The sequence below is a fragment of the Macrobrachium rosenbergii genome, chromosome 11 (assembly GCF_040412425.1).
Source record: "Macrobrachium rosenbergii isolate ZJJX-2024 chromosome 11, ASM4041242v1, whole genome shotgun sequence".
Classification (NCBI taxonomy): Eukaryota; Metazoa; Arthropoda; class Malacostraca; order Decapoda; family Palaemonidae; genus Macrobrachium; species Macrobrachium rosenbergii.
Genome location: NC_089751.1, coordinates 34,001,209 through 34,017,465, shown reverse-complemented (window position 1 = coordinate 34,017,465; position 16,257 = coordinate 34,001,209). Strand labels below are relative to the sequence as shown.

General features: G+C 35.2%; 2 protein-coding genes across 2 annotated transcripts in view; both read right to left on the bottom strand.

Moving 5' to 3' along the window:
- Positions 1-86: 86 nt before the first annotated feature.
- LOC136843307 (uncharacterized) overlaps positions 87-16,257 on the bottom strand; it is a 166,811-nt gene continuing 150,640 nt past the window's right edge. The window contains exon 3 of the transcript XR_010854521.1: positions 87-229. The gene's annotated coding sequence lies outside the window, so the exon portion shown is untranslated. The remainder of the gene's footprint in view (positions 230-16,257) is intronic.
- Positions 3,980-6,959, bottom strand: LOC136843305 (uncharacterized). The gene is made up of 2 exons (XM_067111537.1): positions 6,283-6,959; positions 3,980-4,957 (listed from the first exon to the last, which is right to left on the bottom strand). Exons 1-2 carry the CDS (start codon positions 6,490-6,492, stop codon positions 4,541-4,543), a joined length of 627 nt encoding a protein of 208 aa, XP_066967638.1. The 5' UTR covers positions 6,493-6,959; the 3' UTR covers positions 3,980-4,540.

Here is a 16,257-nt window from a genome sequence, read left to right as displayed (position 1 = left end):
TATACAGGTTAGTGGATACTATACTGAAATAATCATACATTGTACTCTATATTAATTGTGAAATCCCCACTAATCGTAATACTCACAAAATAAGTATATATTTTCCATAAAAGACTTGATATTTTTCAGTCCTTCTAGAACCAAGCAGGAGTTTACTGTAGAGTCTTTGGGCTGCATGTTTGAAGCTCTAAAACCAACATTCGAAGTGCATCTTCTTAGCTCAGACAACCTGAAAGTATCTATAGTTAGTCTCTTGTTGACACCACTCGTTGACCATATTATGTACATCAACCATTCTTGATAGTCTGACGAGTCCTAAACCAAATAACAAACGTTACGCTAGACCAACGTCTAGACTTGACAGGCAGCCAGAACTCATTACCGAGGATGATCCTATTCCGAAGTTCGACGTTCTTTATTAACGTAACCTCTCTGCTTAGTCTTTTTTGCAAGCTTCTTATGTTGTATCTTTGGTATATAATGATAAAGTTGCAGTAGACCACTCTTAGTCTACAGCTAATCAGAAGTTTCGTAAAAGCACATGCATCAAGGTTTTTCTTTCTTAAGAACAATTTTCCTAAGGTGTAGTTCAGTTAGCCATATATCAGTAATTTGATCACTGACAGACAAATTGCAATCCAGCAGCACGCTTAAGTCACGGATTTTATCTGTACCTTGAATGTCATCAAGGGTCTTTAATTTGTTTATCTTTTCCACCACCATAAATTCAGTTCTATTTTCATTTAAGTTAGTTTTTTTTGCCATGCATTCCTTAACACTAATAATATTATTCAGTTTTTAATTTGCATCCTCGATCTTGTTAATGGATAAATAAATTTGGGTATCGTTGGCAAATTGAACTTCATCCCATGACTCTGTAATAAATTTAACAACCCAATCAAATATATAGAAAATAGGATTGAACCTAAAGCACTTCCTCGGGGTACTCTTATTTTAGTTAATGTTTCATAAGATGAATATCAATTTCCAGTCTGCATATAGTACTTCATGCCACGCAAATAGTCTTCCAAATATTAACAAGCTTCGTCAAAAATTCCAAGGTATCGTATATCTTTTAGAAATAGTTCATGTACATATGCCCTCATCCTTCATTCAATGAAATATTATTCTCTATTGGCTGACTGACAGTCCAATAAAGCAGATACCCTTTCCTGGCAAATAACTTATTGTTCAGGAATCACACATACCAGTATTTTAGACGTGAGGGATTGATTCGAAACAGGTCTCTAAAAGCTTGAGCTTTATAATCAAGTGCACTTTTCAAAACTAGTTTATCAATAGCCATTTTCTTAGATATAGGAAACTGGCACTTCAAAACTAGTTTGTCGATAGCCATTTTCTCAGATATAGGAAACTTGCATACCTAAGTATTGGTATTTATAGCTTTCACCATTATATAACACAGCGTAAAAATTTACCACCAGCAACAAATTCAGGTACTGGCGTCGGAACAATACCATAGTTTGTTTTCTTTGCCTTTTTAATAATCCTAATGTCATCATCGTCATTTCTACACTATTGAATGTCGATAGTACTTACTCCCACACCAGCTCTTTGTTGGGTGAGTCGGTAGAGCTGCGGACTGTCACTCGATGGGCCGGAGTTCAATTCCCCGGCCGGCTGACGAAGAGTTAGAGGAATTTATTTCTGGTGATAGAAATTCATTTCTCGCTATAATGTGGTTCGGATTCCACAATAAGCTGTAGGTCCCGTGGCTAAGTAACCAATTGGTCCTTAGCCACGTAAAATAAGTCTAATCCTTCGGGCCAGCCCTAGGAGAGCTGTTAATCAGCTCAGTGGTCTGGTTAAACTAAGGTATATTTTTTTTACTCCCACACCAGGTTCAACGCTTACCTGAGTCAGCGTTTAACCAGTCCCAGGTATGTAACCAATTCTATTTCTAAAATTTCAAGAAAGCTATTAGCCAGTTCTTGATCACTGATACCCTCGGGGAGTCTTTATATATATATATATATATATATATATATATATATATATATATATATATATATATATATATATATATATATACATATATATATATATATATATATATATATATATATATATATATATATATATACATAATCCAGCTAAACGATCAATCCTCGTCTGTGGCTGCTTTCCGGATTTTCCTATTCTAACATTAACTTTTCTTCCTCATCAAGTAATGGTAATGATTTTCCACTAGTTTAAGTTCTTCCCATGCAGTTTCAGTCACTAAACTTAGCCACTTGCCCTCTTCATATCTTTTTTACCTCTTTAGTTCTGGTCTCCGTTAAATCAAGATGACAAGTCTTGTATTATCCAGATTTCCTTCATACTATCATGTTAACTTTTATTCATCCAATATAAACAGTCCGCACTTGATAAATCTAAGTCACTGAGACCACAAAAAGTCAATGTTTACATTTATTGTACGAATCATTTCATTAATGAAAACCCACGGAGCTAAATTCGAGCTATTCTTAAAACATCGATTTCTTTGCCACACTGTTTTCGGCGCCGATTTTCAAAATGCTCTAAGGTCGCGCTCTGGAGAGATGGTACACTTCTCCTCGGCACTAATGTCTGAAGCACTATTATTTAATCACTTAGAACAAGATCAAATAAATGTTGTACAATCAGCATTATCAACCAACTGAAGTGATTCTAATAACTTACTACACGACGATTTCCCGTGTTATTCATCCATAGGTTCAAGTCCCAGCAGATAACCGCTTCTATCGCTAATATGTCAAATCATTTCAAAGGTATACCAAATTCCTCTATACAACCTTTAACATTTGACCGTGGAGGTCTATAATCAACAGCAAATGCGAATCTCCAGGTGTAAGTATCTGGTATTACCCGAATATACTGAAAACTAGTTACCCGAGTTTTCTTTAGGTATTTTAAGATGAGGAAGTCTTTCTCAGAATTCAAGAGAAAGTATAGGTGTTGCTTCAGCTATCTTGAAGGTAACAGTGCCTTGGTTCAACAACAGCTAGTATATAAGAGATACTTCGCATTTATTAACTCTCTAATTTTCAGTTTTTTTTTATTAAAAACCAAACGAACAAAATATTCACAAATCCACAAATCTTATCTTCGAAATACCAACTAATGACTAGCACTAGCTACTGTTCTCCTATTTCCGCACCCAAAGCTGTGTACTACTACTACTACTACTACTACTACTACTACTACTACTACTACTACTACTAATAATAATAATAATAATAATAATAATAATAATAATAATAATAATAATAATAATAATTGAACTTACTTGAGCACTATTTTTGTTGTCAGTGGTAAGGAAAAACAGTCCGTTATGTTCATTACTATTTTATTGACAAGTGAAAATGTATAAAATGTAACGTATATGCGAGATTCTAGATAAAAATATATAGACTATAATAAATTATAAAAAAATATCACAAATATATACGGTTATTATCACATTAACATTTCACTAGCAGCAAGACTAATCCTTATAAACTGGACATGTATATACATATAATGTAGTATAAATATATATATATATATATATATATATATATATATATATATATATATATATATATATATATATATATATATATATATATATATATATATATATAATGATCGAAATTAACACACACAAATGTGTATTTGTCTTTTAATGTAATGGCATACATTTTTATAATTTATATGTATCTGAATGTTGATAAATATAAGATATATATATATATATATATATATATATAAATATATATATATATATATATATATATATATATATATATATATATATATATATATTTATATATATATATATATAATTATATATATATATATATATATACATGTATACTATATATGTGTATATATATATATATGTATATATATATATATATATATATATATATATATATATATATATATATATATATATATATATATATATATATATATATATTTTATTTTACTTGCATCCTATTAAGGCAGTGTTTCAGCTTTCGATTGAGATAATGGACGGCCTTATCGAAAATGGAAAATATACAAAAGAAAAAAAAATGCACAGCAGTGTACATGTTGGCGACAAGGTCTCTCTGAATGATCCACTAAATTCAAGAGCGTCTTAGTATATATGCGTTCCTCAAATCCTTGTGTGATTTAGAAATTTATCGTCACAGCATAGTACATTATCAGTAGTTTTCTTCACAGCCCCAACTGGTCCTGATACCCAGGATAAATAAATAGACTGCCACACTAAGACTAGACTATACAAATAACTAAGTTTTCCAATGAAATTGCCTTTAATCGGTACTCTGTGTCTGAAAAAAGCACAAATACGCCAGTATCGAACTTCGAGAGGTTACGTATACAGAATGACATTCTTGTACTTGATAATACTTGGATAATCCTTATCTAATAGGACTAGAAAGCACAGCACTCGGAGTAAGTTAAAACCATCAGCTCCCGAGAAACGTTCTCGACCTTTTGGACTTGATATTTGGCGAGAAATATTTTCTCAAACTCTTCAGAACTTTCAACTTTCTGTTGCTGGTGACTGCATGGCATTCGGGGTAGGACTAACACAAGTCGTAGTGGTAGGATCAGTCCGGTTTGCAGGGGCTCGATGACTCGATTCAAGGGTTTCCTCCTTACTTTCCGTATCCGAGGAAGTAAGGGCGAGAGCATCCTCGTAGGATGGCAGTTCCTTGTCCTCACACGGCTCGAGCCACGCGTAGCAATGGACGCCCTGAGTGGATCCCGTCTGGTGGAAGGAATGGACGGGGACCTCGCAGGTGGAAGACAGAGTATTTCGTCTGCTGTTTGCGCCAACGATGAAGTCACCATCTGCATATTCTCCGTTGGGGAGGACGCTGGCAAACAGGACGTAATATGGAGGAGGTTTCGATGTAACTATGTCGTATGATGGAGGCATGTCGTTGGGATCCTCACCCTGGAAGAAAAATAATTTACTCTTTAAAACAGATGCAATAAAGATGGACACTTACATTTACTCCATGATACATACATACATATATGCATGCCATCCATACACATACACATATATACACACGTATATTTATGCATACACACATATGTGTATATACTGTATATATATATATATATATATATATATATATATATATATATATATATATATATGTGTGTGTGTGTGTGTGTGTGTGTGTGGTGTGTGTGTGTGTGTGTGTGTGTGTGTGTGTGTGTGTGTGTGTATGAGAGAGAGAGAGAGAGAGAGAGAGAGAGAGAGAGAGAGAGAGAGAGAGAGAGACGGGGCAACAGAATCATGTACCATATGATCAATAATCAAACGTTGATTTTGCCTAAGGAGACACATAAACAAGCCTGCGTTCTTAGAAGCCCACGTGATCCACCCGAGAATTATTTATCTAGTTTGGGGAATAACTCATGGCGGTCGCGTTGGGCGGACGAAGAGGAACTTCGTGGAATCTCTGTCCTCCAAGTTGTAACTTTAGGTATATGACATTTTGAAAGCTCTGGGTTTTAAAGGGTAAACGAGCGATTCTGGGGACTGGCTGACTCTTAACGATCGATAATTATAAATGCTCTGGAGGTGTGAGTGACAGGTGGGAAAACAAATGTTGTTTCAATGAGAACATCTCCTGTTCTTGTTACTAGTGCTGCAGTGTTGTCTCATTTGTGTATGATACGTGTGTTGGCATCAATGATGACTCTAAAAAGTTCATAGACACAACAGAGAGAGTAAGAATACGAGGCGAAGTTTATAAAGATCCACCCAATAATAATAATAATAATAATAATAATAATAATAATAATAATAATAATAATAATAATAATAATAATGTAATACACAATTTCTTCCGTCACGTATAATTGTTTAATGCAATACCACTCGTTGATTAAATATCCTATTATTCCGTTTAATTCTCTAATGGGTTGTAAGTCATGAACCTAATAACCCAATGAGAAAGATTATAACATTTAAACAATGAGTGGTAATGCATTCAAATAATTATAAGTGAAGTATGAAAAATGATGTATAACAACGACAGTCACAAGAGAACAGTAGAAAGAAGTTATACAGTAGTAAATTGTTACGCTAACTACAGAGAACTAAATATTGCATGACTGAATTATTGAAGGAGATAAAACATACACAAGCACACCTATACAAACAAGGGAGAGAGAGAGAGAGAGAGAGAGAGAGAGAGAGAGAGAGAGAGAGAGAGAGAGCATCACTGCAAGTCAACCAAATTCATCATTAGACCGACGTCTTACCTGTGTCTCTTCCTCATCAGAGTCCGAGTCAGCAGGTGGGATACAGATGCGGCAGCACAGCGCTATGATGATGCACAGCAAGTACAGAGAGGACAGCACGATGGCACAGCTGACTCCGATGGCCCCATACTGCTGCATGAGCAACAGTGCAATCAACGTTGGCCCCAGACCAACAACAAACAAGATAAATGTTTCGACGTATTTCCTCATGTTGTCTATTTTGGAAAAGTTTGAATCGACGAATGCACTACTTTCTAATTGGAGGTTAAGGCACTTGGTAACTGGAGGTACGGTGAACAGAGATACCTCTACAAAAATAGATCAAAGGCGCTGTCAAAGTCCTATAATTTATCAAATTTCTTTTTTTTCCTGGTGATCCACTAAATTCTGTAACAGGTAATATCTATTTCTGTCTTATTAGCTGCAGCAGTAATAACGTAATCCTACGAGGCGAAGGGACAAATTATTTTCTTTTCTTCTATTTCTAACTTATGTCAACTTGGGTAAGGCACTTGACACCCTGTGGATGTGATCAACTCGGCGGTCGTAGGATAACTGACCGAGGCGAGGACCGAAACCGCGGGGATCAATGTGATGCATCATGACGTCACTGCATGACGTCACTGAGATTTTCGTCATGACTCAACTACGCCACGTCAGGCCGCGCTTCAGCGAATCTCTGGAATCGTTCGCTCTTGCTCTCCCAGTCGGATTCGCTCTCGCTGGACTGCCCACGTCAAATTTGGGCATGTGGTCTTTGTAGTCTTCTGCAATTGGTGCTTTTAGTATTATGCTTGTGGTTCATTCATTAAAGCTAAAGAAAAATTTTGATCATGGAGGTGTCGTCATGTAACGCAAACTACGACATAAGAAAACATACCTTTGCGTCTTGAATTCCTTGAAAGAGCTCCGGATCTGATTCTTAGAAGTGTTGCTGTTGCGTTCCCTTTATTAGGAGAATCGTTTATTATTGTTTCGCAGTATCTCATGTCAAGAGAATCTTAACTATAAAGCTGCCACTTTCATTGAACTGTGGCCACATGTAGGAAAGGTCTAAATACATGTATATATTCAATTATGCACAGAAAAAATTACTTTATATGATTTCCTCAAATATATTAGCTTTTATGTATTAATAACGTCATTCCATTAGCTCTCAGGTTTTAGGATTTGATTCGTTCGTTTGTGGAAGTCCAGCCCATGGCCTTAACATTCTTTCCGCATTTAGTCTTTGTGCATACAATTGCGTGCACACTTGCAATATGTACATCTGAAGCTACAATATAAAATGTGATACAAGTCTGCGAGGAAGTGTCTACTTAATTGGGGAAATCGAGAAAGAAAGTAGAAAATAATCATGGAAATTTAACTCGGCAAAGTTCAGACTGATTTCAGAATACGTTTATATTTGTTCAGCGGACGCCTATTCTCCTGACTCGATTGACGTAACACCGCATCACGAATGCAAGAACTAGCAGATCAAAGAGGAGACTGACAGGTGTCACGGGGTAATTTTTCTCTGAAGTTGAATCCTTTAAGGAAAATACTTCTTTTTCGCCGAATACACAGACACGTGTATATATACATATATATATATATATATATATATATATATATATATATATATATATATATATATATATATATATATATATATATATATATATATATATATATATATAAAGATACACACACATACAAATATATATATATATATATATATATATATATATATATAAATATATACAAAGGTAAAAAAATAATGACATAACAGGAAAAGGTACATGGATGCAGGTGTGCTGAACTGAATCATCTGAGTGAATCGTGGCGGACGCAAGCGTTAGACAACCTCTTTAAGGCAGGTGACTTTTCCTCTCCTAAAGGATAGTTATTAACCGGCGACGCCCAGATTACGCAAGTATGCAAGTGAACTAAGAAGTTTCTAGAAGCTGGGGGCGTTGATTATGATGCCTTAAAAGGGTAATCCTTTCTTTGCTAGATTCGAAATCATTTTCGCTTGACAAAATAACGTCCTCGGGAAGACATGATAATACATGCTACTTTCTAGAATGTATAAATTCTATACTCGCTCTATCTTTCTTCCTTGATTTTTACGGTACTTTCAGTATGTTTAAATTCTAGAATTTTCTCTCTCTCTTTATTTTTACGTCTTTCTCCCCACTCACACAACTTTCTCCTGAAACTAAGACTGTGGAATGGTCGTAACTTTGCTCTGACTATTTTTATACCCGAGGGTGAGCCATTGCCGCCTAGTCAGTTCATGATGTTCTTTGATATAAAATGAACGAAACGTGATGACTGTTGGTCGTCTAAATACAGGCTGTTATCTGTTGAATCATTTATTTCCACGAAAAAGTTGTGAAACCTTTTACTACTAGATCTCTATTTTCTTACTTCCATGATCCTGGTTCGTTTTAATTTTCCTCCTTATCTAACTGAAGGCGATAACATCAATGAAACTACATTTACACTCGCTCAGATTGTGACGAAGTTTAATTTCTGTGCACACAGAATAACTCTTACGGACATTCGAAGAGAAAAACCATTTTAGGCACTTCAACTAAACAAGGATTTTTAGATGTAATGGTAAAGACCAAATGGTGACAGCTGCCCCTGAGAGGAACGACAGATTTCAGTCTGTCACTGTGAAGGCAGGAAGCAAACGGCTACAAGAACACTCGTGCAAAAAATGACAAGACATTAAGGAAACGTTATACAAGAATGGAATACCATTTCAAGTGTGTAGCAGCAAGAGTAAATATTACGATTCACACAGATAAAATCTGAATACAAAACTCAGCACTTATAAGAGCCAAGAGCTCAGATATTTGTCAAAATAACTGAACGGTTATCATTATTTGGACGGATTTTGAATTCCAAACTGTAAAACTTTCAACTATAGCCTCGAGGTCCTGCATAGCCTCAAATGATTTCAAAAGCCAAGCCAAGGAGGTTCGCCTATTAGTTTTCCCGCCATCGTCTCAGTTAGTTAAATAAACGAAGGTTACAGATGCTGTTTGTGATGAAACGGTATCGAAACTGCAATGATCTGGACTGGAGCAGATGTGTACCCTTCATTTTTTTCTTTTACATAATATGTGAATCCATGCCCGAGTGAACGTGGTGTCATAAGATTCCTTCTCTTCTCTCTCTCTCTCTCTCTCTCTCTCTCTCTCTCTCTCTCTCTCTCTCTCTCTCTCTCTCTCATACACGTGTTGGCTTGTGCTGCGTGTTGTTGGTTTTAAACCATCTCCCTTGCTTATACCATAATTTTCTTCACAAGAACTATCTTCGTGTATTATCGTAATGGACAAAAAAAAGGGCTACAATAAGAGTTAAAGAAAAACCTAGAACTGTTTAATATCCATACAAATATAAAGATATGTGCGAACATACACACACACACATTAAATATAAATACCTATATATATATATATATATATATATATATATATATATATATATATATATATATATATATATATATATATATATATATATATATATATATATATATATATATATATATATATATATATATATATATATATATATATATATATATTTTATATATATTCATTATATATATATATATATATATATATATAAATATCTATATACGTTATATTTATATGATTCAGTTATACATACATAAATATATATATATATATATATATATATATATATATATATATATATATATATATATAATATTTACGTATATACAAATATATCACAGAATAACCACACAACTTCACTGTGTGTATATTTTCATACTAGCTGACAACCCGGGGCTGCCCGGAAAAACTGAATGGCAACCGCTAAACTCCCTCTTTCTCACTTTTCCCCCTTCCTCCTCCCCAACACCCCTCTACTCTCTCTCTCTCACTTTTCCCCCTCTTCCTCCTCCCTAACACCCCCTCTACTCTCTCATTTCCTCTCCCTCTCACTCTTTCTTTCTCTCACACCCTCTCTTTCCAACCCTCCCTGACTCTTTCCTTCTTTCTTCTCCATAGCACCCCCTCTACTCCCTTTCACTCTCTCTCTCTCTCTCTCCAACCATACCTGTCCCTTTCCCTCTTTTTTCTCCCCAACACCCCTTCTACTATCTCTCTCTCTCTTTTTCTCCAACCCTCCCTGTCTCATTCCCTCTTTCTTCTCCCTAAAGCCTCCTCTACTCTCTCTCTCTTTCTTTCGCTTCTTCTCCTTCTCATTCTCTCTCTGTCAGCCCCTTCCCAACGCCCACTCCCTTTGGTGCCACTGATGTCTTACCCCCACAGTATTCTTTCCCAGATAGTAAGTCATATGTAAACCGAAATGAGGTATGATAAATTTGTAAAGTTACTAAGTCCATGGAAATAACCAGCCCCGTTCAAGAGAAACCCTTCCACCCCAAACCCCTTTGGTGCCCTTTGGTGCTAGTGATGTCTTACCCCCACAGTGTTCTTTTCGAGATAGTAAGTCACATGTATAGCATGTTTGGTTGAAATTGCTCAATGCGTTTCAGAGTGTATGTGGAACATACACACACATACATACATAATACATCCATTTTTATATATACAGATAGATTATTCGTGTTACGCTTCAATAAGAAGGGATGGTTTAGAGTCCAGATTCTTTCTTTTACAAAGTAAAATCTTTCGAAGACACAACCTTCTTGATGAAGAAGACTGAGGAGATAACAGCACTTCAAAAGAGTTTATCTTTGTAAAAGAAAGAATCTGAAAGAAGACTACCCCTTCTTTTGCAGCCTAAAAGAAAGAGTAATAATTATAATATTATTGCATATATATATATATATATATATATATATATATATATATATATATATATATATATATATAATGTGTGTGTGCATATACCACGTCTTTAAATTTGTTTGGAAATTACACACTTTTAGATTTTTCTCTTTCAACTCTAACTAAAGATGTTGTTTGTCCATTATGCCAATGCAGGATGATGGTCCGCGTGAAGAAAATTGTGGCATAAGAAAGTGAGATGGTTTATAACCAACCGCACGCACAAGGAAACACGTGAATGAGAGAGAGAGAGAGAGAGAGAGAGAGAGAGAGAGAGAGAGAGAGAGAGAGAGAGAGAGAGCGTAATATATTCCAAGTCCAGAGCTCTGCTTAGGTCATTTATACAATAGCATGTATCTTTTGAGTGTTGTACGATATTTGTAAATATTATCATTCGTATTATTCGCATCATATGTAAAAATGAGCCCACATAAAAAATAAACAGCAATCACTACTGCGTTCATTTTTTGCCTGCTGAATCATGGCTGAACTCCCAGCACAGAAAACATCCACATTAGAGATTCATACTCTTCCACAAAAGCCTCATGAGTAGTGCGTCGACTCTTCATGCACACTTCACGCCCCTCAACACACTGCCTCATCTGGCCAACATTTTCTACGTCTCTCTTCCCCATCGTCCAAAACTGGATTTCTACACAATTTCCACTGACCTTCCATTACGCACTTTACTGAAGTGTGAAAACCTACCCAAAACAATCTCATCCATTCTTCGACTTACGCTGACATTTTCCCCGTAATTTTGTATGACATATATGTATCTTTTTCAACTATATACCTTTTCCTATTGCAGGAACGGCTCCATGAGTTATAAGTCCTCAGGTTACTGTCAAGTATTTTAAGGAGGTGGTTGCCATCCCCACTTTATACGCAAACAACCACACACACACACACACACACACACACAATATATATATATATATATATATATATATATATATATATATATATATATATATATATATATATATATGTATGTGTATGTATATGCATACATAAACGCGCGCGCGCTCACACACACTCACAACTGAAAAAAAAACTAGGTAGAACCGTCATTTTAGGATTACAGTCACTGGGCATTTCCCATTGCAATCGGGAATGGTATTAGAAGAAAAAGAGGAAAATAAATATAATCCGGTTTTACCGCCTAATGGTACCGCAGTCTCCGAGCGCTTTAATGTGTATTATTTGTGGCTGGCCGTGCTAGGTGGGGCAAGCCACAATACTACAATACTTCAAATCCGGGAAGTAATTATATGCTTCAGATTCACTGCATCGTCACAAAGGCAATATGAGTATTCTCTCTTAAGCCGTTTCTAAATCAGTATTTATCTATCAACTATATATATATATATATATATATATATATATATATATATATATATATATATTTATATTTATGTATTTATATTTATATACAATAATAAATTCATATATATACATATATGCATACACACAAACATATATATTATATATACTGTATATATATGTGTCTCATTTCATGGTAAGTAGTTTTTCCTTCGAAAGACTACAAATTTGAAAGCCGTTGATTCTTTTTGAATCAATGAGTTGTGTTGTAAGAAGAAGAAGAATAAGAAGAAGAAGAAGAAGAAGAAGAAGAAGAAGAAGAAGAAGAAGCAGACGAAAGCCATTTCCTCTTTAACGGGTAGGAGTCTCTCATTTCAACACGGCTGTTATGCCATTCCACGTACGCAGTTTCGAACGGTGTAGCCATAGCAGACACTCATTTTTCTCCCCATGGCTAGAGCAAGTAGCCCTCATTTATTCTAACTGGGCTCCTGCTCGCAGTCACTGGCGGCAATACCTTTAGCAAGAGTCATGCAATAAAAAGTAATCTGGCTGGCCGGCCAGTGACGTTGTTTGGTGTTTTGGTCGGTGGGTTGCAGAGGTCGCCAGCCAAGTTCATTTATGCTAACCCGACGAAGGACGTCTCCTGCGTGTTCTGTTCTTGTTTTTCTTTTGTTTCGGAGTTTGGTGGAACTTCGCTTTGGTGTGCTTGGGGCAAGCGCTGGATTCTTTTCTTTCACGAATTTGCTCCTGTTTATGACTTTGCAATTAATCTGACTGATGTAGACTTAAAATCTGGGTTTAGTACCGTACTTAGTAATTAAGTTGAAGGGTTTCAGCATTATTATTATTATTACTATTTCAGTAGATGAAACTTATTCACAGGGAACAAGCACACAGGGGCCATTGACGTGAAATTCAAGCTTCCAAAGAATGTTGGTTTCAACATCCCACCACAGACCCCAAGCTGCAGCAGTAACTGATCGTGATACAGAGCCAGTGAAAAATTTCATCGTCCTGGGCGAGACGCGAACAGGCGGCATCTGAGTGGCATGCCACAACAATAACTACTATATCAGCGGATATGACAAGATAAACAAGTGGCAGAACAGAAGTTCCAGTATTACCAGAAAGTCCCCAGTATCAAAGCGAGTATAATTATTATCTTTGGTACTTTATGAAACAGATGAACGCACCAAATATGCAAAAAAAGACCAAGCATATAATATACACCAAGAAATAGGTTTTCTTTGTATTCACTGCGGGTATAATATCAAGTGACCTAAAGATGTTAAACTTTAAACAGAATATTCGTGCCGCATCATAAAAGCTATTATTTTGCACAAGCCTCGATTCCTACGAATCCCTGAAATTCACTTCAATCAAAGTCTTAAAAAAATGAAGTTCTCAAGCGTACGTGTGACATAACTACGTCGATTTGAGCTTTTGTATGGTAATTCATTATGATCAGAAGCACTGCAAATTAACGACTTGTAAATTCCTCAGAAAAGCATTTTTCAATTTAACTAATGTTTACTTACTTCTATGTTTACAGAAAACAAATCATTAAACGGTTAAATTACGGAAATGAATGAATTAAGCGATGAAATTCAACAATACAAAAAAAATCAGTTTTCCTCAAAAGATAAAAATTCTAAATGAAAATCAGTTTATCGCAGAAAACACAAATAGTTTTAATTTTTCAAATGAAATAAAAACATGTTGTTTTTCTTGTTTGAATAAAACAATATCTTTATAATTAAATTAATGTGTACACACACACAAAATTCAGTTTGCTTTCGGAGGCCCTCCTGTTTGGTCCACCTGGGTCCCATTTCCCTGTCACCTTTAGTTTACAGCTCTCTTTTGACTATACTGTTCTTCCTTGTAATTAAATGAGCAGAACATCGAGGGTGAGCATCAAAGGCGTCAGTTACATGACGGTAGGTATTACAGGCGTAAATTGCAGATACAGGAAGGTATGCGTGAAATACCGAAATTACAGCAAGACCTGCATTAAACATGTAAATTTTAAAAGGAAATCGCGGATTACTTTTAAAACTCCGTATGTTTAGAAAATCGACTTTCTGTTTAGAATTTACTCACATCCATACATGCCACAAACATGCTTCTCGTAAGTTGTTCACCGGATATCTATACGTGGATAGTGCTGGTGCGAGTTACCAAGTAAGTTCACACGCACACCTATATATATATATATATATATATATATATATATATATATATATATATATATATATATATATATATACATACACACACATATATATATATAATTTATATATATATATATATACATATATATATATATATAATTTATATATATATATATATATATATATATATATATATATATATATATATATATATATATATATATATATATATATATATATATATATATATACATATACACACACAGGTATGCTTGTGCATATATGTATATATATACATATATATGATATATATATATATATATATATATATATATGAATGTATATTATGTATATACTGTATGTGTGTATATATATATATATATATATATATATATATATATATATATGTTTATTTATTTGTTGATGCTTGCTCAGTTCCCCTCTCCACCCTACTTGCAACCCACTAACTACCTGCTACTTAACCTACCTCTACGGTGAACAGAAGCCATCACCGCTCAGGCCCCCTTGGGTTCCTTACTGTATAAGTGTGGGATCGTTATAGCCACAGCTAACATACCAAACATAAGTTACGGAGCGGAAAAATAGCAAGAAAGAAAGGAGAGGATTACTTGACCGAGCATAATGAAGTCGCAACTGCGCACATAAAGAGAAAATAGCTTCTGATCCCAATGAACTTTCGGTTCAAACTTCATCTTCATGATCCTCGGTGGTCACGTCGACACCTTTGTCACCTTTTGCTCATGCAAGTTAAACCTGGCCGGAGTATGTTTTTTGAGGGCATTCGGGTTTCTCTGTTGTAGATACTAATATGTCGAATATAACAATAATAATAATAATAATAATAATAAAAATAATAACAGAGATTAATACAGCAGCAACAGCGGCTATTTTCACTGAAACTGTACTGCGACAGGGACAGTAACCTAATAAATAAAAATAATTTTGTGTATACTTATGCAAATATGTGTTCAAACATGTATTATACACACTCACAGCACACACATATATATATGTGTAATCAACATGCGCAATCACGCGTGGAACAGAAATAAATTTCTGATTCACATCAGGATCGAACCCAGGTCTTTCAATTGAAAGGCATGGCCGCTGCCAACTAAGCCACACAAGTCATAAAAGAAGTTGGAACGTAAGCACCACTGCACCTAAGGCTGTACCTGGGCAGGCTAGCTGCCTTGCATACCAGCGTGTTTTCCCCCAACTTCCCGCCTCAAGCAATGACCCAACTGACAGCATTTCATTCGAGTAATCCCTTCTGAGTGAATATGATGTGAGTGAGAAATTTATATCTGTTCCACGCCTGACTGTCTGTTGATTATTTCTATCTTATTCACTCAAAAATAATTTGTATCGTGCCTGCAACGGTACATCAGTAAAAAGCGAGACAACATCAAGACTCACCATATACAGATGTACATTCTGAGTGATAATCTCTTTGGAAAATACAGTACCGTTGCATGCAACGATACAAACTATTTTAGATAAGATTTTTATACAACCAGGTTTTATCTATCCAGGTTTAGATAGAGATGATTTTGAAAAACTTTGAAATTTGGCAGTGCTGGACACAGACTTTTTATTCAATGGAAAGCATTATAAGCAGATCGATG

Bases quoted from the DNA above. Each gene is read 5' to 3' on its own strand.
- LOC136843305 (XM_067111537.1), bottom strand. From the start codon at position 6,492: ATGAGGAAATACGTCGAAACATTTATCTTGTTTGTTGTTGGTCTGGGG. The intron at 4,958-6,282 runs GTAAGACGTCGG...TTTTTCTTCCAG, and splicing joins CTGATGAGGAAGAGACACAG to GGTGAGGATCCCAACGACAT.